At 40.5% G+C, this 23229-nt stretch overlaps 2 protein-coding genes across 10 annotated transcripts in view; one reads left to right on the top strand and one right to left on the bottom strand.

Annotated features, from left to right (window-relative positions):
• Positions 1-22580, top strand: part of B3GALNT2 (beta-1,3-N-acetylgalactosaminyltransferase 2) — a 58858-nt gene extending 36278 nt beyond the window's left edge. For 2 of the 3 annotated variants that reach the window (XM_055100242.2, XM_003824497.5), the window contains exons 7-12: positions 4037-4115; positions 11010-11193; positions 14112-14237; positions 15486-15645; positions 16651-16707; positions 19438-22580. In XM_055100242.2, the coding sequence (XP_054956217.2) occupies positions 4037-4115; positions 11010-11193; positions 14112-14237; positions 15486-15645; positions 16651-16707; positions 19438-19572 (741 nt within the window). In that variant the 3' untranslated portion in view covers positions 19573-22580. Of the gene's footprint in view, positions 1-4036; positions 9205-11009; positions 11194-14111; positions 14238-15485; positions 15646-16650; positions 16708-19437 lie in introns of those variants that run through there. The other variant, XM_055100276.2, reaches the window with a different exon arrangement.
• The window catches only part of TBCE (tubulin folding cofactor E), a 127598-nt gene continuing 125173 nt past the window's right edge, over positions 20805-23229 (bottom strand). For all 7 annotated transcript variants that reach the window (XM_063595552.1, XM_055099979.2, XM_063595534.1 and 4 more), the window contains 2 exons: positions 21325-21416; positions 20805-21099 (listed from right to left, as the gene is read on the bottom strand). In XM_063595552.1, coding sequence (XP_063451622.1) covers positions 21007-21099; positions 21325-21416 — 185 coding nt within the window. In that variant the 3' untranslated portion in view covers positions 20805-21006. The remainder of the gene's footprint in view (positions 21100-21324; positions 21417-23229) is intronic.

Below are 23229 nucleotides of genomic sequence, written 5' to 3' on the forward strand. Positions count from 1 at the left end.
CTCTACTAAAAATCCAAAAAAAAAAAAAAAATTAGCTGGGCCTGGTGGTGCATGCCTGTAATCCTAGCTACTTGGGAGGCTGAGGTGGGAGGATTGCTTGAACCCCAGAGGTGGAGGTTGCAGTGAGCCAGGATCACGCCACTGCACTCCAACCTGGGCAACAGAGTGAGACTCCATCTCAAAACAAAACAAAACAAAATAGAAAATAAGATTGAGTACTTTCATTTATTTTGCTGAAGCAACTCTGGGATTTCTGACTCTCATATTTCTCATTCGGCTTTGCTTTAAATTTAAAACAGTTTGACAGGTGAATTTCTCAAAGTAAATATAGGTCAATAAAGCAGGTATATGAAGACTTAAAATGAACTTTAGTAAACAAACGGTCTGTACGGTGGAATCATAGACAATCTTTTATTCTCCTCGATCTCCTGTCCAATGATTAGGAATGTACTTGGCATTTAAATTCACAAGCTTAGTGAATGAATATTAACCTCATTTACATGGATTAATTTCTGAGTTGAAATGAATATATGATACGTTATTACTCATTCAAAAAACATTTCCTGCATACCTGTGGTAAGGCAGAAACAATGGCAGGGTAAAATAGACATACTAGTGGCCCACAGTGGAACTTACAGTCCAGTGAGGAAGAAAGACATTAAACAAATAGACCCATAGATTCATATGTAGTTATACATTTAGATTTGTAGGCCATGTTTAGGATTTCATTCATGTTTAGGATTTAGGATTTATTATGACAGGTAAATTTCATAAAGTAAATGGAGGACAATAAAGATGGTGTTTACTTTAGTAAACACACACACCACTTGTTTACTAAAGTTCATTTTAAGTCTTATGAAAAATTTTTTACTGAAAATAGAAAGTTTTATGGAATTATGATATCTTTCTTTCCTTATTATCTTGCCTCCTTTTCTATTTATGAAACTTTAAAATACCCAGCATATGCCAAAATTCTATAATATTGGTTACACTAAAAGAAATAAATTGGCCGGGCGCGGTGGCTCACGCCTGTAATCCCAGCACTTTGGGAGGCTGAGGTGGGAGGATCACGAGGTCAAGAGATCAAGACCAGCCTGGCTAACATGGTGAAACCCCGTCTCTACTAAAAATACAAAAATTAGCTGGTCGTGGTGGCGGGTGTCTGTAGTCCCAGCTACTCGGAAGGCTGAGGCAGGAGAATTGCTTGAACCCAGGAGTTGGAGGTTGCAGTGAGCCAAGATCGCGCCACTGCACTCCAGCCTGGCTACAGAGCGAGACTCCGTCGCAAAAAAAAAAAAAAAGGTAGGTTTCTGAGTTGAGAACTAGGTTCAAATGTAAAGACTCAAATTATCTGCCTTTGGGAGTAAAAATTATTATAGAGGGCTAAAGATAGCTTAAACATACAGTTAACCTAAAAAAACAAAAACAAAACCAGGTAACTTTTTACAGCCTACGCTAAGAAACCGCAGGTACAAATTAAGATTTTCATCACAAATGCGTACAGCTGAGAGTTTTCACTACGCTTTATTCCCTTGCCACCAAGTGATGTCAGAAAAATTTTAAAGGCAAAAAGCCAAGTTGTGACCTTTTAGAGAGAAGTTAATAAACAGAAATTACTATTGAGTTCTAAAGCCAAAACAATATAGAAATATACAATAAAAAATAAAGCATAGGCTGGGTGCTGTGGCTCACGCCTGTAATCCTAGCATTTTGGGAGGCTGAGTTGGGCAGATCACCTGAAGTCAGGAGTTCGAGACCAGCCTGACCAACATGGTGAAACCCCGTCTCTACTAAAAATATAAAAATTAGCCAGGCGTGATGGCTAATGCCTGTAATCCCAGCTACTCAAGAGGCTGAGAAAGGAGAATCACTTGAACCCGGGAGGCAGAGGTTGCAGTGAGCCAAGATCACGCCATTGCACTCCAGCCTGGGCGACAAGAGTGAAACTCCATCTCAAAAAACTAAATAAGTAGGCCGGGCGCGGTGGCTCACACTTGTAATCCCAGCACTTTAGGAGGCTGAGACAGGCGGATCACCTGAGGTCAGGAGTTCGAGACCAGCCTGGCCAACATGGTGAAACCCCGTCTCTACTAAAAATACAAAAATTAGCCAGGTGTGCTGGCAGGCGACTGTCAGCTACTCGAGAGGCTGAGGCAAGAGAATCGCTTGAACCCCCGAGGCAGATGTTGCAGTGAGCCGAAATCACGCCATCGCACTCCAGCCTGGGGGACAAGAGCAAGACTTCGTCTCAAAAAAAAAAAAAAAAGTAAATAAGTAAATAACAAATAAAGCATATACAGTCTTTTATGGAACTACAACGTTGGAATCTATAGCCTGCACCTTTAGTAATTTTCACATTTGGCTACGAACTTTTATTTTATTTTATTTTATTTATTTTTTTGAGATGGAGTCTCACTCTGTCATCCAGGCTGGAGTACAGTGGCACAGTCTTGGCTCACTGCAATCTCCTTCTCCCAGGTTCAAGTGATACTCCTGCCTCAGCCTCCAGAGTAGCTGGGATTATAGGCATTCACCACCATGCCTAGCTAATTTTTCTGTATTTTTAGTAGAGACAGGGTTTCACCGTATTAGCTAGGATGGTCTTGATGTCTTGTCCTCGTGATTCGCCCGCCTCCGCCTCCCAAAGTGCTGGGATTACAGGTGTGAGCCACTGCGCCTGGCCTACAAACATTTTAAATTAAATGACAAGTTACTACAGTGACCTCAGACTACTTGTTCTACTGGCCTTAAAACATTGCTTTGTACAGTACAACTCTGAAAAGATCTGTTTAAGAATAGCCAAGCAGTAGCTCTCTTGATTAAATGAAGGTGTAGAAAAAACACTGTAAATACACTGAATATGGACTCTTAACTGTCTGATCTAGCCCACAACAGCCAGACAATACTCTGGTAGATGTACCATAGTGGTTTACTGTATACAGAAGTAAAACAGTTCACTCTGAGTAAGGCCATTGGGTAACTTTTGAAGAGAGATAACTCTTTAATAATAAAAGATTCTCCATTCTAAGAAGTAGAAAGGACTATCATTGGCTGCTGGCACAATAGGCTTAAGCACCTTCAACAACATCAACAGGCTGGGCACAGTGGCCCACACCTGTAATCCCAGCACTTTGGGAGACCGAGGCGGGAGGATCGCTTGAGCCCAGGAGTTCAAGACCAGCCTGGGCAACACAGTGAGACCTCTTCTCTACAAAAAATTTATAAATATTAGCTGGGCATGGTGGTGCACACCTGTAGTGCCAGCTGCTTGTAAGGGTGAGATGGGAAGATTGTATGTTCAAGGCTAGAATGAGATATCATTGCACCACTGCACTCAGCCTGAGCATCAGAGTGAAACCCTGTGTGTAAAATGAAATTAGGCCAGGTGTGGTGGCTCACGCCTGTAATCCCAGCACTGTGGGAGGCTGAGGCAGGCGGATCACCTGAGGTCAGGAGTTCGAGACCAGCCTGACCAATATGGTGAAACGCTGTCTCTTATTTGAAAAAAAAAAAAAAAAGAAAAATTAAAAATTAAAAAAAAAATTTTTTTTAAATCAATATACAGTAGAGTTCAATTTGAATATTTGGAACAGACTGTTAATTTTGAGCCTTTCTCTGCATGGTCTCTTAACTTTAAAGCATGCCAAGATGTATTTGAACTCATGAGAATTTTTAGTTTCCAGAAAATCAAAGGTCCGTAATACATATTTTTTTAAGTGGTGGGGTTGGGATGTAAAATCAATTGCTTTTTGTACTACTAGAGTAGCAAGTACATAAACATGATTCTATGTAAGTTGCAATTCTGAACACCTTATGGAATGTTGGGTATATCTTATCTTTAGTATTGTAATTAGATAACAAAAATAGTAGAATACCGTATGTCATCCTGATATTATAAGCCTCCAGTGCACCAGCATCTTACATGCATTTATCTGCTGCAAGTGGAGTCATATTATGATTTTTGTCAAATCGATTTTAAAATATGATCAGTGTATTTTTAGTAATGAATCACTGAGTACATTCTTATTCCTTTCAGGCTGGGGAGGGTGCATTGCCTCATGAATTCTTGGAAGGTGTGGAGGGAGTTGCAGGTGGTTTTATATATACTATTCAGGGTAAGTTTGCTAGTTGAAACTTGAAAAGTACACTGAATCTCTTACACTTAATCTTTATACTTGAGAGAAAAGGATTTTTTCTTTTTGTCTTTTAAAAAACTTTATTCAGATAAAATTCACCCTTTTAAAGTGGTTCAGTGGTTTTAGTGTATTCTTAGAGTTCTACAACCGGCTCCACCTCCCAAAAGGAAACCCCACACCCATTAGCAGTTACTCCTCATTCTTACCTCCCCAACCCCCCACCCCCTAACAACTACTGATGCACTTTCTTTCTCTATGGATTTGCCTGTTTTGAACATTTCACATAAATGGAAATGCACAGTACGTACTCTGTGTGTCAGTTTCTTTGCTGTAACATGTTTTCCAGGTCCGTCCATTTTGTATATATCAGTACTTCTTTTTTATGATCATATAATATTCTATTGCATCGATATACCCTATTTTATTCATTCATTAATGGATGGACATTTAGATTGCTTCTACTTTTTGAATATGAATAATTCTGTAGTAAACATGTAGGTACAAGTTTTTGTGTGGTCATATATTTCCATTTCTCTTAAATGTCTAGGAGTAGAAGACCTGGGTCATATAATTGTGTGTTTAATCACTTGAGGCACTGCCAGGTTGTTTTCTAAAGCAGCAGCCCACTTTACATTTCCATAGTCAGTATATGAGGATTCTAGTTTCTCCATATTCTTGTCAACACTTACTAAATTGTCTGTCTTTTAAAATATACCAATCCTAGTGGGTGTAAATTGTTATTTCATTGTGATTTTTATTCGTATTTCCATAATAACTAATGATGTTGAGCATTTTCTTCATGTGCTTATTGGCCATTTGTATATCTTCCTTTTTTGTTTCGTTGTTTTTCTTTTTTTCTGAGACGAGGCCTCACTCTGTTGCCCAGGCTGGAGTGCAGTGGCATGATCACAGCTCACTGTAGCCTTGACTTCCCCGGGCTCAAGTGAACTTCCCATTTCAGCCTCCCGAATAGCTGGGACTACAAGTGCATGCCACCATGCCCAGCTAATTATTAAATGTTTTGTAGAGACAGGGTTTTGTCATATTGCTGAGGCTGCACACTGTTAACAGGGTGAATTATTATGGTATATGAACTAGATGTGGGAAGTGAGGGAGGGAGGAGGGGGAGGAAGTGGGGGAGGAAGTGAGGGAGGAAGGAGTGGAGAGAGGGAGAAGGTGGTGAGGGAGGGAGGGGTGGAGGGAAGAAGGGAGTAAAGGAGGGGAGAGAGAGTCATTTGTATATCTTTAGAGAAATATCTATTCAGATCCTTTGCCCATTTATAAAATTATTTTGTTATTGTTGAATTGTTAGAGTTCTTTATATATGCTGGATACAAGTCCCTTATCAGATACATGCTTTGCAAATGGTGCCCTTTAACACACAAAAGTTGTAAATTTTGATGAAGTCCAATTTTGTCACGTTTTTGCTGTCATATGTAAGGAACCATTGTCTAATGTGAGGTCACAAAGATCTGTGCCTTTGTTTTATAGTTCCAAGAGTTTTATAGTTTTAGCACTTATACGTAGGTCTTGGATCCATGTTCATTTTCATATATGGCATGAAATAGAGGTTTAACTTCATTCTTTTGCATGTGGATATCCAGTTGTCCCAGCACCCATTTGTTGAAAATCAATGACTGTAGATGTAAGGATTTACTTCAGGACTCTCAATTCTATTCCATTGATCTATGTGTCTGCGTCTTTAACCAGTACTACACTGTCTTGATTATGTAGCTTTTTAGTAAGATTTGAAATTGGGAGGCTGGGCACGGTGGCTCACTCCTGTAATCCCAGCACTTTGGGAGCCCGAGGCAGGCGGATCACGAGGTCAGGAGTTCGAGACCAGCCTGACCAACATGGTGAAACCCTGTCTCTACTAAAAATACAAAAAAATTAGCCAGGCATGGTGTCGGGCGCCTGTAATCCCAGCTACTCCAGAGGCTGAGGCAGAAGAATCGCTTGAACCTGGGAGGCAGAGGTTGCATTGAGCTGAGATTGCCACTGCATTTCATCCTGGGTGACAGCAAGACTCCGTCTCAAAAAAAAAAAAAAAAAAAAGAAATTAGGAAATGTGAATCCTCCAACCTTGTTCTTTTTCAAGCTTGATTGGCTATTCTGGGTCTCTTGCACTTCCATATGAATTTTATGATCAGCTTGTCAATTTGTGCAAAAAGAAAAAAGAAAACCTAGCTGGAATGTTTTAAGGGATTGCATATATATATAAATAAATATATATGCATATATATATGAATAAATATATAATTTCAATCGGTTTTGGGGGAGCAGGTGGTGTTTGATTACATGAATAAGTTCTTTAGCGGTGATTTCTGAGATTTTGGTGCACCCATCACCCAAGCAGTGTACACTGTAACTAGTGTGTAGTCTTATTCCTACCCCCCTCCCACCCTGTCCCCACCAAGTCCCCAAAGTCCATTGTATCATTCTTATGCCTTTGCATCCTCATAGCTTAGCTCCCACTTATGAGTGAGAACATACGATGTTTGGATTTCCATTCCTGAGTTACTTTACTTAGAATAATGGCCTCCAACTGCACGCAGGTGCTGTGAATGCCATTATTTTGTTTCTTTTTATGGCTGAGTAGTACTCCATGGTATATATATATACCACATTTTCTTTACTCATTGATTGATGGGCATTTGGGCTGGTTCCATATTTTTGCAGTTGCAAATTGTGCTGCTATAAACATGCATGTGCAAGTATCTTTTTCATATAATGACTTACTTTCCTAATGGGATCGCTGGATCAAATGGTAGATCTACCTTTAGTTCTTCAAGGAATCTCCACACTGTTTTCCATAGTGGTTGTACTAGTTCACAGTCCCATCAGGGATTGCATTCTATCTGGATCAACCTGGGGAGTATTGCCGTGTTAACAGTATTAAGTCTTTGAACATCCATGTCTTATTAAATTTCCTTCAATGATGTTTGATTTTTCAGTATAAAAGTCTTGCACTTCTTTTGTTAAATTATTAAATACTTATGTTATCTTTTTGATGCTGTTGTAAGTGGAATTGTTTTTCTAATTTGATTTTAAGATTGTTCATTGCGAGTATATAGACATACAGATGGTTTTTGTGATTGATCTGTGTGCTGCAACATTGCTGAACAGATCCATGTATTTATTACTTAATCATTTTAAAGTTAGACCTTATGATTTTCTACATGCAAGGTCATTTCATCTGTAAGAAGAGAGAGTTTTGCTTCTTCCTTTTCAATCTGGATGCCTTTTTTCTTATCTGATTGTCCTGGCTAGAACATGTATGTTGAATAGAAGTGGCAAAAGCAGACATCCTTTCGTTTTCCTGACATATTAATTTATGCTCATATTTTTCAGATACATGCAGTGAAACAAAATGTGTTACTAGTCTAAAAGGCTTGTATTGAATTTCTGCACTCCTGTTGTTACAAGCCATTTTCCTGTTACAATTTTATAACACTTTCACTTTCCATCAAGTGTTAAATTATACAGATGCTCCTTGACTTACAGTGTTACATCCTGTTGAACCCATGTTAAGTTAAAAATGTATGTTGAAAATGCATTTCATACACTTAGCCTGCCGAATGTTATAGCTTAGCCTCACCTACCTTAAACTTGCTCAGGACACTTACATTAGCCCACAGTTGGGCAAAATAATCTAACACAAAGCCTATTCCATAATAAAGGTTGAACATCTCACAAGACTGTAGTCACATGAGAAACAGAATGGTTGCATATGTGCTCAAAGCATGGTTTCTGGTGAACACATATTGTTTTTACATTATCGTAAAGTCCAAAAATTGTAAGTCTAAACAGGAGGTCAGGCCAGGTGCAGTAGCTCATGCCTGTAATCCCAGCACTTTGGGAGGCCAAGGCAGGTGGATCACGAGGTCAGGAGTTCGAGACCAGCCAGACCAACATGGTGAAACCCCATCTCTACTAAAAATACAAAAATTAGCTAGGCATGGTGGTGCACGCCTGTAATCCTAGCTACTCGAGAGGCTCAGGTAGGAGAATCGCTTGAACCTGGGAGGCAGAGGTTGCAGTGAGCCGAGATAGCACTACTGCACTCCAGCCTGGGTGACAGAGTGAGACTCCATCTCAAAAAAAAAAAAAAAAAAAAAAAAAAAACAGGAGGTCATCTACCCTTGTGTTTCTCAAAGGCTGGTTTGTGTTCTGTCTACCTGCATCAGGGTCGCAGCAGTGGCCATTAAAAATATAGATTCCTGGGAGCAGGTGCAGAAGGAAAAAAAATAGATTCCTGGGCTCCACCCCAGACTTACTGAATCTTTAGGCATGGGGCCCAGGAATCTGCATTTCAGCAAGCATTCCCAAGAATCACTGATTGAATCCAGCACCATTTTCTACAGGTGAGACTGCTGTGGTCTAGAGACAACAGAACTTGTCCAGTATCTCACAAGTCATGAGAGGCAGAAGTCAGATATAGGCCTTCAGCTTCCCACCTCATCCTTTCCATTTGCAGTGACAAAGAGTGCAGTGCTAAATTGTATTTCATTTCCTTTGCCACCCTCAGCAGCTCATTTTCTTTGTATTTTTCAAAATTTTTCTTTAATTTGATTGAGACATTTTTAGGAAATCCTGACGTCTCCTGCCACAGCAAAAGAATTGCCTTAAATCAGTAGGATCTGGGGACAGTCCCTGCACACGTGACAAGTGACTCATTAACTTGTGAAGTGGCAAATAAATTGTCTTTTAAGCACATTAGTCATCATTTGTATTATGAAATATCATGGCCAGGCATAGTGGCTCTCGCCTGTAATCCCAGAACTTTGGGAGGCTCCCAGAAACTTGGGAGGCAAGAGGATCTCTTGAGCCCAGGATTTAGAGACCAGCCTGGACAACATAGCGAGACCCCATCTCTACAAAAAACTTAAAAATTTCCTGGGTGTGGTGTCAGGTGCCGGGAGTACCAGCTACTTGGGAAGCTGAGGTGGGAGGATCACTTGAGCCCAGGAAGTTGAGGCTGCAGTAAGCTATAATTACACCACTGCATTCTAGCCCGGGTGATAGAACAAGACCCTGTCTCAAAAAAAAAAAAAAAAAAAGGAAATAATCATAAATACACCAGAAATAGTACAGAAACAGCCAGGTACCCAGTGCTCAGAATTAACAATTTTTTATTTACATTTTTTCTTATTCATTTCTAATTTTTTTTTTTTTTTTTTAATAAAACATGGCCAGGCACGGTCACTCATGCCTGTAATCTTAGCACTTTGGGAGGCTGAGGCAGGTGGATCACCTGAGGTTAGGAGTTCGAGACCAGCCTGGCCAACATGGCAAAACCCTGCCTCTTGTTACAAACAATTTTTACAATTGTTTGTAAAAATACAAACAATTAGCTGGGCACGGTGGCAGGCGCCTGTAATCCCAGCTACTCATGAGGGAGGCTGAGACAGGAGAATGCTTGAACCCGGGAGGTGGAGATTACAGTGAGCTGAGATCGTGCCATTGTACTCCAGTCTGTGCAACAAAGTGAGACTGTGTCTCAAAAACAAAAAAGAAAGAAAGAGAAAAGAAAAGAAAGAAAGAAAGAAAACATTATATGCCTGGTGCAGTGGCTCACGCCTGTAATCCCAGCACTTTGGGAGGCTGAGGCAGGTGGATCATTTGAGGTCAGGAGTTCGAGACCAGCTGGCCAACATGGTGAAACTCCGTCTCTACTAAAAATACAAAAATTAGCCGGGCGTGGTAGCAAACACCTGTAATCCCAGCTACTCGGGAGGCTGAGGCAGGAGAATCACTTGAATCTGGGAGGTGGAGGTTGCAGTGTGCCGAGATCATGCCATTGCACTCCAGCCTGGGCAAAAGAGTGAGACTCTGTCTCACAAAAAAAAAAAAAAAAGAAAAACATTGTAGGTACAGTTGAAACCTTTTCCTTGTGGTTTTCCCTAGATGTATTCCTCTTCCCTCTCCTCAAAGGGGGTGCCACTTTCCTAAAATTCATGTGTACCCTTCCCATTCTTATTTTTCTACTTTGAACATATTTACGTCTCTTTATTTATTTATTTATTTGAGACAGGGTCTCGCTGTGTTGCCTAGGCTGGATGGAGTTCAGTGGTGTAATCGTAGCTCACTGCAGCCTTGAACTCCTGGGCTCCAGGGATCCTCCTGCCTTGGCCTCCCAAGAAGCTGGGACCAGAGGCATGCACCACTATGCCTGGCTAATTTTTAAATTTTATTTAGAGATGGGGTCTCCCTATATAACCTAGAGTGATCTCAAACTCCTGGGCTTAAGCGATTCTCCTCCCTCGGCCTCACAGAGTGCTGGGATTACAGGCATAAGCCACCACGCCTGACCATGTCTTTAAATAACATAGTTTTGAGTGTTTTATAATTGATATCTGTGGTGTCGTATTGTATTTATCACTTGGCAATTTTCACTCAACTTTATTTTTTCATCCCAATCCTTTTAACATGCAAGATCAGGGTAATTTTTTTAACTGCTATATTTCATTATGTGAATATACCACAACTTGGCTGTTTTTTTTTTTTTTTCTCTCAGTGGACATTTAGGTTGGTCCCATTTTTCTTCCACAATTACAAACAATGCTGTAATTAATATCCTCATGTGAAATAATGTTAGTAGGGATATATCTACAAGTGGCCTCAACTGAACCATAAGGTATACACATTTTCAGCCTAAATAGATATTGCCAAATTGCTTTCCAGAGTGGGAGCATCCACTTAATCCTACTGGCAGTGTATGAGAGTTCCCATTTTTCTACCTAAAGTTCCAAACAACTGCATGTGTTTCTGCTGGGTTACCTTGGGAAAAGAACTTTAGTGCACATCATCAGTTCTGAATGGTAACTTTACAACAGCATTTTTCTCCAACTCTCAACTTTTCCTTTTTAGAAGGTGATGCTCTCTTACACAACCTTCATTCTCGCCCTCAAAGACTTACTGATCATATAAGGAATCTCCATGAGGAAGATGCCTTACTGAAGGAGGAAAGCAGCATCTATGATGATATTGTTTTTGTGGATGTTGTCGACACTTATCGTAATGTTCCTGCAAAATTATTGAACTTCTATAGATGGTAGGTTGTAAAAATGTTGGGTAGCTAGAACTTGTTTTATTGTTAGTTTTTTTTTTTTTTTTTGAGATGGGGTCTTACTAGGCTGTAAGGAAACCCCTTACTAGGGGTTTCCTAGGCTGGTCTTGAACTCCTGAGTGCAGGCAAACCTCCTGCCTTAGCCTCCTGAGTAGGTAAGATTACAGGCACGTGACATTGTGCCTTATTGTTCTTTTGCTATCGAGACAATTTATCAACTTCAAACCACTGAAATTTCAACAAATAAAAACAAACCTAAGGACACTGAGCACCTGAGATATGACCTATTGTATCCCAGTTCCTTGCGAAAACTGAGCTTATAAGATGCTGCCACTTTATTTTGATAAAGATCCACAATGTGATATTAACCTATCAAAAACACGGCAAAAATTGGCTGGTGGCTTATGCCTGCCAGCAGCACTTTGGGAAGCCAAGGCAGGCAGATCACTTGAGATCTGGAGTCTGAGACCAGCCTGGCCAACATGGTGAAACCCTGTTTCTACTAAAAATACAAAAATTAGCCAAGTGTGGTGGCGAGCGCCTATAATGCCAGCCACTCAGGGGGGCTGAGGCATGAAAATCACTTGAACCCAGAAGGCGGAGGTTGCAGTGAGCCAAGATCACACCACTGCACTCCAGCCTGGGCAGCAGAGTGAGACACTGTCTCAAAAAAAAAAAAAAAAAAAGGTTGATTCATTTTGAGTCATTTCTGCTTGCCTCGGTTGTCTCAAGCCAGCATTAGATAAAAATCAGTGAGTTTGGGAATGGTCCATTTTTAGTTGTATTTATACCCACCTACCCAGATTCCCCAGTATAGTCACTCACATTTAGGTTACTGATAGGCATTCTCTTCTTCTGAATATCCACCTTATACTTCCAGTCTCTACTCCATCCGTTTAAAAACTACCTCCCTGATTCTAAAACTCTTACATAGCTGGCTTACTAAAATTCCACAACTCCCAGAATCTATCATATTTATAATTTCCCAGACCCTCCACTGTTTCTTGGAACTTACTTTTAATTCCTACTTTTATAACAAGAATAACAGCAACAATATATAATAATAGTAACATACATATTATATATCTATATAATCTTAACGTATAGTTATTAGAATTATTAGTTACTCTAGGATCTCAAAATTTTATGTTGAGTTTCCTGGTACTGTCTGTCCTGACCATGGAGCCAAAACTTTCAAACCTATCTCTGATTAGGCCAAACCTATAAAGGGTATTCACTTTTTATTTTTTTCACTTTTATTTTTAAAAACCTTCTTCTCTTCCTTGGTGTGAGGCCCAGGGTCTGTCTCTTTCTTTTCTTCTCTGTTGCCCTAGGCAGAGTGGGAAGTTACCAAGAACAGTACTTTACGGATACAGTTCCCTGGTCCTGAGGGGTAGATGGTCTAATTGGTTTATGGAAGGTAATGTTTCTTAGCTGGGGCAAATTATTTATTTATTTATTTATTTATTTATTTTTTAATAGAAATGAGGTCTCAAGCAGTCTTCCTGCCTTGGCCTCCCAAAGTGCTGGGATTATAGGCGTGAGCCACCACACCTGGCCTGCTGGGGCAAATTAATATAATTTGGGACTCATCCTGTGAGTAGAGAGCAGAGGTAAATGAAGGTTGGAAATCTGGGTGTGTCGAATACTAGGTTAAGTTTAGGCAGCTGTAGTAAGAAAAAGAACCTCCTTTTAATTTGGGGCCGCAAATGAGAGTTGCAATTGTAGGTGAGGCTGAGATGAGGAATGGGCATGGAGGTCCCGAGGGTGGGAAGTCAGGGCTAAGAGTCAGCCCCGGATACTCTTTAGAGCAAGATATTTCCTAGGCGTGGAAGTATCTTAGCCTCTCCCTTAGTCTCCGCTGCCGCTATTGTTGGCTGCCACCTTCTCTCCCTGGATCGCTGCAGTAACCTTCAACAGGACTCTGATCTGGGACCTGCGTCCCCATAGCTGGCATCACCCATCTCCACACTACAAATGAGTTTCATTATTTCTTCCTCATTATTTCAGTTATCAGTGACCTAAATATTCTTTATCATGAAATTTCTAATTAGCAAATATTATGTATGCCTTCTGCTGTTAATTGGAAATAAACTTTAGAAACATGGGGTGATGCTATTTGGTGTGGACCCATTATTGTTAAATTCACCATTCTTGGACCTAATGAAATTCTAAATTTATTTTATTGAGATTTCTGACATATGACTGGCACCCTAGCAAAACTGCATTTTTAAACAGATGTACAGGGACTGTCAATGTGAAATGAAGGAGTCAATTTTGTCTTTAGTCATGATTATATATTTTACGTCTAGATAATGAAGTCACTCTCCTTTGCCTTCCAGAAGGTCATTTATAATGGTTTAATTGCTAGAAGTTGTTTCCAAGGGAAAATATGTTTCAATGTAATAAGTCAGGTTTTTTTAAGCCATAAAATATTTTGAGTGTAATATAAATAGCATCGGATGCATCTTGTACAATAGTGTTCTGTGTGAGAGGCCCAGATGTAACACCTAATTCATTATGCTGGGCCTTTGTTATTAAGAACACACGGGGCAAGGTTCAGGCGTTTAATAGATTTGGCAGCAGGAGTTGAATGATGCCTAAGAAGCATTTGTTTGAACGTATGTTCCATTTAAGCCAGATATTTTCCTTCAATATGCTTTCTTTGCCTTTTAAAATCAGGTTAGTACTTCTCTGTGTTATGCCATTTAGTAAAGACCAAGTGATGGCCTTAGTTGATAGCAGCAAAACTTTGTTAGAGCAAATGTTCTCAATATTTGAGGAATAAGAAATTTAGATAATGACAAGTACAGTTTTGAATGAAAGTGTTAGTGACGCCACTGCATTGGTGTTTGTTTCTTTGTTTGGTTGCACTGACTTTCTTATCCCTTTTGTGTCAACAGGACTGTGGAAACAACAAGCTTCAATTTGTTGCTGAAGACAGATGATGACTGTTACATAGACCTCGAAGCTGTATTTAATAGGATTGTCCAAAAGAATCTGGATGGGCCTAATTTTTGGTGGGGAAAGTAAGTTAACCATTCTTAGCCCATTGGCATTCGTGTACCTGATCAAATGTAATTAATAAAGCATAAAATATCCTTTTTTTTTTTTTGAAAATGTGGTTGAGATATACAATTTTGTACTAGACTCCTGGGTTAATATATATTTCATTACTCTAGGTCAGTCATGCTGGCTCACATCTGTCATCCCAGAGTTTTGGGAAGGCTGAGGTGGGAGGATCCTTTGAGGCCAAGAGTTCAAAACTAGCCTGGGCAACGTTGCAAGACCCTGTCCCTACAAAAAATAAAAAAGGTGATGTGAGCCTGTAGCCCTTAGCTACTTGAGAGGCTGAGGCAGGGAGACTGCTTGAGCCCAGGAGTTGGAGGCTGCAGTGAGCTATGATTTTGCAACTGCACTCCAGCCTGGGCAACAGAGGGAGACCCTGTCTTAATAATAATAATAAATTTTGTATTACTGTACAATTGGAGGAAATTATTTTTTAAATGAAAAGCCTCAGGCTAATGTAGTAAAGGAGGGAAAACAATATGGCTTTTATTCTTACGCCAAAGAAATAAATGGTATTCACATTAGAAGCTACTGTATATTTTGTTAGAGTACGTTTGTGACACGTCTCTGAAACCATTTTCTGTGCTTCCTTAGGAATACAATATGGATTAGTGATTTGGTTTTTTGTTTTCATATATACTAAAACACAGGGTGATCTTCTAGTGCTTCTCATTCAGAAACTCTGCAAATGCAACTTTGAGAAAATTTAACATAACCAATCTTTTATCTAAAACAACACTGGATAAATGATAATTCCTTTCCTTAGATTAAAAAAATTTTTTTCTGGAAGGGCAGTGGCTCACGCCTGTAATCCCAGCACTTTGGGAGGCTGAGGAGGGTGGATCACCCAAAGTCAGGAGTTCAAGACCAGCCTGGACAACATGGCAAAACCCTGTCTCTACTAAAAATATAAAAAATTAGCTGGTCATGATGGTGTGCGCCTGTAATCCCAGCTACTCGGGAGGCTGAGGCAGGAGAATTGCTTGAACCCAGGAGGCAGAGGTTGCAGTGAGCCGAGATGGCACCACTACACTCCAGCCTGAGCAACAAGAGCAAAACTCCATCTCAAAAAAAAAAGAAATTTTCTTATTTTCTTTCCTCACTTCTACAAGCTTATTCCTTTGTAGTGATGATAAAGGAGTCAAGTTTTAATAGTGGCAGGATATGTGTCAGACTAACACAAGAGGCCACATTATTTTTCATCTCAGTTTCAGACTGAATTGGGCAGTTGACCGAACCGGAAAGTGGCAGGAGTTGGAGTACCCGAGCCCCGCTTACCCTGCCTTTGCATGTGGGTCAGGATATGTGATCTCCAAGGACATCGTCAAGTGGCTGGCAAGCAACTCGGGGAGGTTAAAGACCTATCAGGTAATTAAGAATTTCTTAGCTTGGCGTGGTGGCTCTTGCCAGTAATCACAACACTTTGGGAGGCTAAGGCGGGTAGATCACTTGAGCCCAGGAATTCAAGACCAGCCTGGGTAACATAGCAAGACCCCATCTCTATAATAAAAAATAAAATAAAAACAAAAAATTAAGGATTTCCCACCTACGTATACACTCATCACAGCAAGTTTCATCTCACTCGGCATCCCATCATGGAAAGCAGAGCCCACTTACCTTGGGGAAAAGCATGTTATTCTCTGTATAGGAATCACCTCTCAAAGGTTAAGGATGCACCCCTACATCCCTCAAATCTTGCCTTTAAATTCTATTCCTAAATCTTTTTTGAGCCTACTTATGTTTTCAGCTAGTATTTACAGGTGTCATCCCTGGAGGCTGGGCACTGTGGCTCATGCCTGGAATTGTAGCACTTTTGGACGCCAAGGCAGGCAGATCACGTGAGGTTAGGAGTTCAGAACCAGCCTGGCCAACATGGCGAAACCCTATCTCTACTAAAAATACAAAAAATTAGCTGGGCGCACACCTGTATTCCCAACTACTTGGGAGGCTGAGGAGGAGAATCATGTGAACCCGGAGGCGGAGGTTGCAGTGAGCTGAGATTGCGCCACTGCATGCCAGCCTGGGCGACAGAGGGACACTCTGTCTCAAAAAAAAAAAAGTATAGTCCCTGGAGGAATAGAAAGATTTTTATTCCTAAGGAGGAAGCCCTAAGTGCTTCCTGGAAGCTTAAGGTACATGAGAAGGATGGGTCGTCTGCTCGCGGTTTCATCTTATTACCTTGTGGTGGGGGTGCTTCATATTAAAGACCACTAGCTTTGACTTTGTGTGAACCCATTTTTGCTATTTCATATTAGAATAATAACAGAGCAAAAAAGTAGAAAGGTGGTTTATGATGGGAGTGGCCATGGTTTTGTCTTTACAAATAAAATAGCATTAAAATTTTTACATTTAAACTTTATGGGCCATGTATAGGGTGAAGATGTAAGCATGGGCATCTGGATGGCTGCCATAGGACCTAAAAGATACCAGGTAAGTCTTTGGGGATGGCCTCAGGGTTCTTAAGAGTTGAGGAGGTGGATTTCTATATACAGGTTGAGTGTTCTTTATCCAAAATGCCTGGGACCAGAAGTATTTAGGATTTCAGATTTTTTTGGATTTTAGAATAATTGCATTATACTTAGAAGTTGCACATTCCAAATCTGAAATGCTTCAGTGAGCATTTCCTTTGAGTGTCATGTTGGCTCTCAAAAAGTTTTGGGCTGGGCATAGTGGCACATGCCTGTAATCCCAACACTTTGGGAGGCCAAGGTGGGTGTATCACTTGAGCCCAGGAGTTCAAGACCAGCCTGGGCAACATGGTGAAACCCCTGTCTCTACAAAAACTACAAAAAAATTAGCTGGGCATGGCAGCGCCTGCCTGTGGTCCCAGCTACTCAGGAGGCTAAGGTAGGAGGATCAACTTGAGCCTGGGAGGTCGAGGGTGCAGTGAGCTGTGAATGCACCACTGCACTCCCACCTGGGCAACAGAGTGAGAGAGACCCTGTCTCAAAAAAAAAAAAAGTTTTGGATTTTGGAGCATTTTGGATTTCAAATTTTCAGATTTGGAATGCTCAACCTGTAATGTTTATCACACCATGGGCAGAAAGAATGAGGATCTTCTACCATAATAGTTATGCTGTTGCTTTAATTCACAATAATCCACTAGGTTATTTCTCATACGGTATTTTTCTGAGTTTAAAGCAAAAGGTTATAAATCAACGTTCCCCTGCCTACAAAAAACTCAGTTTCCATAGATTTGATCAGAAATTATTTGCAGCTTTAAAACTTAACAACAGAAGGCCGAGGCGGGCAGATCATGAGGTCAGGAGATCGAGACCATCCTGGCTAACACGGTGAAACCCCATCTCTACTAAAAATACAAAAAAAATTAGCCAGGCATAGTGGCAGGTGCCTGTGGTCCCAGCTACTCAGAAGGCTGAGGCAGGAGAATGGCATGAACCCGGGGGGCAGAGCTTGCAGTGAGCCAAGATCACACCACTGCACTCCAGCCTGGGCGACAGAGCAAGACTCTCTCTCAAAAAAAAACTGAACGACAGAATCCACTGATTGAGTGTGGCAGTCTAAGGATCCTTCAACCCTTCTGACCGATAAAAATAAGACACTGCATGAAATATAAGACATCATTTAAAAACACACTATTGCTGAACCAGAAAAAAAAATGAATCTGCAGAGACCAAAATGGAAACTAGAGCCCTGGGAAGAAATCAAGCACAAAGCTGGCTTTAGCTTCAGAGATTTCTGTTCTCGATTCTTGCAGCTTCCACTTTGGCCATCGAAGGTGCAGGGGACAGAAGGCACACGCAGTGTCTGTCAGTTAGAAGTCCTGCATAGAGCTGGGGCCCCAGAGCAGCTCTCAGTCCAGGACAAGAAATCAACCCACATCTACATGGTCCACTTTGATAGTCTGATTCCTTTGCTGTACTTTGTCTCATCTTTGAATAGAATTCTTTTTTGTATCTGGTAATTCTGGGATCTGTAGTCTTTGCTGGGTCTGATTTTGCAGTTTGTTGTTTCTACAACTGTTGTTCATGGCGCTTGTTTTCTGATGCGTTGTCTTTTTTTTTTTTTCTGACCATCTCATGTCTTTGGAAACTGAGTCCTGTATTTAAAATGCATTCCTACAGAGAGGATTTACATATTTACATTTTTTCTGCCATGCACCTAGGAATACTACCATCTATGAATACTTCAGATTTTTGGCTTGGAACTGTTGGGCTTACACAGACTGACTACCAGCCCCAGACCTACCTAAGTGCAAGCTGTGGGTAGGCACTGAGGGGAGAGAGACCCCTTTCCATCCCACTGAGGGGCAAGACTGAGACAGACAAGCTGAGTGTGTTTTGTTTTATCACCCCTGAAGCTGTGGCCCCTCAGAGATCCTAGCTCTGTGTCAGTCTCCCATTAGTCTCCTGAACCTGGGCTTGGCCTTCCAAACCCAAGGATCAGCAGCTGCCTTCAAGGCACAGGCTGACTCAGCGCTTTCTCCTACCCTGTTTCTTCTTTGATCACGGAGTTGAGCCATGCTTTATAAAGGTTTTTAATTTTATCCAACATTTTTGTGTTGTCAAAACATTGAATGAGTTTCTCTCTGTGTTCTGCTACATTGCTGGAAATAGAAACCAATTCACGTAGCTAGGAAATAGTCTAGTGGTTAAGAACTTGAGCTTGGGAGTCTTTAATCCCTCCTCTTCATTTACCAGCCCTGTGACCTAGAACAAGTTTTTTAACTCTTCGTTTGTTCCTCAATTGTTAAGAGGGAAATAGTTCCTACCTCACAGCATTACTGTGAGATTTAAGTGAGATATTTACAAAGCACTTGGTACAGTCCCTGCAATATTGTAAGCATTCCATCAGAATAATAGCTGTTACTAATACTGCCATAGACACACCTTTACTAGCAAACATGAAACTCACTTGTGGTTTCTAAAATCGTTCATTACGGAATGGCATTTGTTGACTAACTCTTCATCCACACACCGCCTTGTTTCTGTATTCCACAGCCACAGGACTGTGGGACCTGGTGCTTTCCCAAATCAGGAGGTGCCACCCCCAAACCTCACCAGTTGTTCCACACACGGAGTTATCCTTGAAATAATTTCAGCATCATTAGAATACATAAAAGCTGTCTACGTGCATACTTTCTGATGCTCTTAAAACAGTTTCACCACTCTCAGATCGGCTTTGGTTGTTTCTCAACAGGACAGTCTGTGGCTGTGTGAGAAGACCTGTGAGACAGGAATGCTGTCTTCTCCTCAGTATTCTCCGTGGGAACTGACGGAACTGTGGAAACTGAAGGAACGGTGCGGTGATCCTTGTCGATGTCAAGCAAGATAACAGGGACTTGAATTAGCAGCGTGTAAAATCAGGGCAGGCAAACGATAATCTGAGTGCAAGTCTGAGGAGTCCCAGGGTTTAGCAGTAGACTGTATGGTCTTTCAAGAGAGTTCCAGACTGGCACTTTCACCCAGAACCAATGCGGTGTTTCTTAATGTTTGCACAAATTTCCTTAAAAATCAACTTGTACTGTAGCATAAGAAAAGTTTTTATTTATCTATTGGAAGATTATCAGAAAAATACCAAGTTGTTTTATAAAAGAAAAAATATTTCTAAATCCTGATGCATTGTGGCTAATTAGTAATTCACCATTACCTATAGTTTTTGGTTAAAACTTGGCCTAGTTCAGAAATCTGTAGTAGTAACTGAGAGTTTGAATTTCAACCTGGATTGCAGGATAGCTCTGTAGAGCTTAATTAGGATAATTACCAGACAAAAAGAACTCACAGGAATGCTGTGTGATCATGTGATCACATATTTGAGCAGTGGTCACTTATACCAAAGTTTGGGGTTTCTGGAAATAATGTCAGATTTTGTGGATCTCTGAAGTGGGCAACTTGAACTTGAAGAGGAACCAATATGATTCTCAGTTCTGAACCTTGGTTTTAAAGAAGTTCATTTATATGGTAGACTAATACCCAAATTTTCTTTCTGCCATCTAACATAAATCCTGAAGGTCACAGTTCAGTACTCATAGTTTTTAAATGCTAAAGTTGTGTGAGTATGAATAAAAGCAAATACCTCTCAGGGTTTTAGTGCCATCGGGAAGGATATTTCTAAATTGTTGACATTTTGAAAGAATTAGTTTTGCTTTCCTCCTATCATTGCCTAATGTTTACCTAATATGAGTACATTTCAATCAAAGCTGGTTATCTTCTACAGAAGAAGATATACTCAGCTTAGGTATAATTGTAGGGAAAAGCATGTGATTAATTTAAGTACTCTTAGAAATAGTGCAACTGAGAAGACAGATAATAGCATATTGTTATACATAGTAGAGGATGTCTCCCCGAGTTTAAGGGACAGTTCCCAAAATGACCAACCAAATCATTTATAGTAACCCTTTAAAATAGTAGTTTCAATAGAGAATTCCATTAAAACTAGTCTTATGACAGATATTAACTGTGTTCAGATTTTATTAGGCTAGCTAGTTTCTATTTAATATTTAAATCTTATGAAATGCAGTGATGAACTGTAAAAATAAATATGAAATAAGATCAGAAAATCATTAGTAGGTTCAAAGCCTTTATTATTGCTATTATATATAAGCCTAGAAATGGTCACTTCCCAACAAAAAATACATCCCTTGTTATACTTAGGGCAAGTTGTAAACCCCCTTTGTTTTGACAGTAGAATTGTTCCAGTGAATCATTTATTTCCGGTGAACCCCAGACACGATAAGCAGTGTGGTCTTTAAATTTTATTAGTTGGTTGTCACCATCGCACTAATAGACAATCTCCATTTTCCACAGAATAAAACTGTAATGACTTTAGGTCATTTTCCAGCTCGATTTCTCTGCCCGGCTTCTAAAATTAGAACGAAGGTGGGGAAGGATGTGATTAAGACAGATCAGATAAAGCATGCTACACATACTCTTCCCCCACCCCGTCCCCAGGCAGTAGCTTACCCTTAAAATCAAACAGACCCATGGTCTCCATTTAGAATCAAACTGTTGCTATCTAGAGACAGTTTAATGTCATAATATGAGGACTAAGCTTGACTTTGACTTTGTATTTTGCTGGGCAACTTACTTTGGGACTTTCATAGGACAACAGAAGGTCTGACACAGGAACTTTGAGAAGACGTGACAGCAATCCCTTCACCTTTTGAATTGTCATGGAGCCTATGAAAAGACAAGAAAAGTCCATTCGTTCTCTCAAATGACAGTTACCTGTAAAACTAGCTCATGTGATGAGACCACAGTATCATTGCAATGATAGCTGTATCTGTTTTTTTTTTTTTTTTTTTGAGACTGACTGACTGACTTAAGTCTTGCTCTGTCGCCCAGGCTGGAGTGCAATGGTGTAATCTCGGCTCACTGCAACCTCCGCTTCCCGGGTTCAAACAATTCTCCTGCCTCAGCCTCCTGAGTAGCTGGTGCCCATCACCACACCCAGCTCACTTTTGTATTTTTAGTAGAGACGGGGTTTCACCATGTTGGCCAGGCTGGTCTTGAACTCCTGACCTCGTGATCCGCCCGCCTTGGCCTCCCAAAGTGCTGGGATTACAAGCATGAGCCCAGCGCCTCGCTGTATCTGTCATTTTACCCAAGTCACTTTACCCAAGTAAGTAATTAGGGGAAAGCCTGAGTCTTGTACCACCAGTTCATTAGGGGAAAGCCTGAGTCTTGTACCACCAGTTCATTTGGGGAACTGTGGGAAACGGAGCCAACGGACCTAAGTGCCCTTTGACAGTGAGTTTCATACCATTTCAGTAGTGTATTTCTTAATCTGAATAAACCAGAATGATTGATAGATACTCTCAGCACAGAAGAATAAAGGGAGCGAGTCGTTAACGTTTTCTTTTTAAACCTTTATGATGACTTCCTTATGAATTACTGAACGAACACTGGAATGGGACTCAGGTATCCTGAGGACATCTCTCAACTCTGGCCTTAGTTCCCCCTCTGTAAAATTAGGGTGTCAACTAAATGATCTACAAGGTCCCTTCCAGCGCCGCCATTCTGTAATTATGTCATGTGCAACTGTATTAAACATACACAAGTGACTGCCAGGCATGGGAATGTAACTTCCGAGTAAATGCTTTGGTTTGTTCAGAATACACTATGAACTTCTTTCCAAAGACGGCTTGTGGTAAATAGTGGATATTTTGATTATGAGAAATAGAGTTTCCTTGAAGCTTTAGCTGGAGATACAGCAATAGTGTGGTGTTCCTACAAATATCACAGTGTATTCAAACATATTTTTCTATCAAAAATCATTTTTGTAAAAGCTGTGTGTTTTTATCCAACTTGTGATAATAAATGTTCTTTATTTTAGAATAAAAACTGGCCTTTTTGTATGTATTGAATACAGTTAATAGAATTTATAATTTTAATGAACAAAATTTGCTCTTTCATGTGTGAATATGTGATAGTCTAGTCCTTTCAAAAGATTGAGACGGACTGGCTTTCATTGTTTGAAGGCTGGTGAGAGAAGGGGTTACCTGCTGCACACCAGTGGGGAGTGACATACTCCTAACACATGCCAGAAACAAAAAGTTTGGTCATAAAACAGTTCTAATAAGAAATCTGCCTGGCCTGCTCACACCTGTAACCCCAGCACTTTGGGAGGCAGAGGGATCAGAGCCCAGGAATTTGAGACCAGCCTGGGCAACATGAGGATACCCCATCTCTACAAAAAATAAAAAATTAGCCAAGCATAGCGATGTACGCCTCTAGTCCCAGCTACTTGGGAGGATCACTTGAGCCCAGGAGGTCAAGGCTACAGTGAGCCATGATGGCGCCACTGTACTCCATCCAGCCTGGGTAACAAAGTGAGAACCTGTCTCAAAAAAAAAAACCTGCCTACTCATACCGGTTCTATAGAAGAAAGTAGCAATCTGTATGTAATAAATAGCATTACCATTTTTAATATAGTAACATGACTGTCTTAACATTCAGAAAATATGGAAATAGCTAATTATTTCTTTTTACC

Source organism: Pan paniscus, chromosome 1 (genome assembly GCF_029289425.2).
Source record: "Pan paniscus chromosome 1, NHGRI_mPanPan1-v2.0_pri, whole genome shotgun sequence".
NCBI lineage: Eukaryota > Metazoa > Chordata > Mammalia > Primates > Hominidae > Pan > Pan paniscus.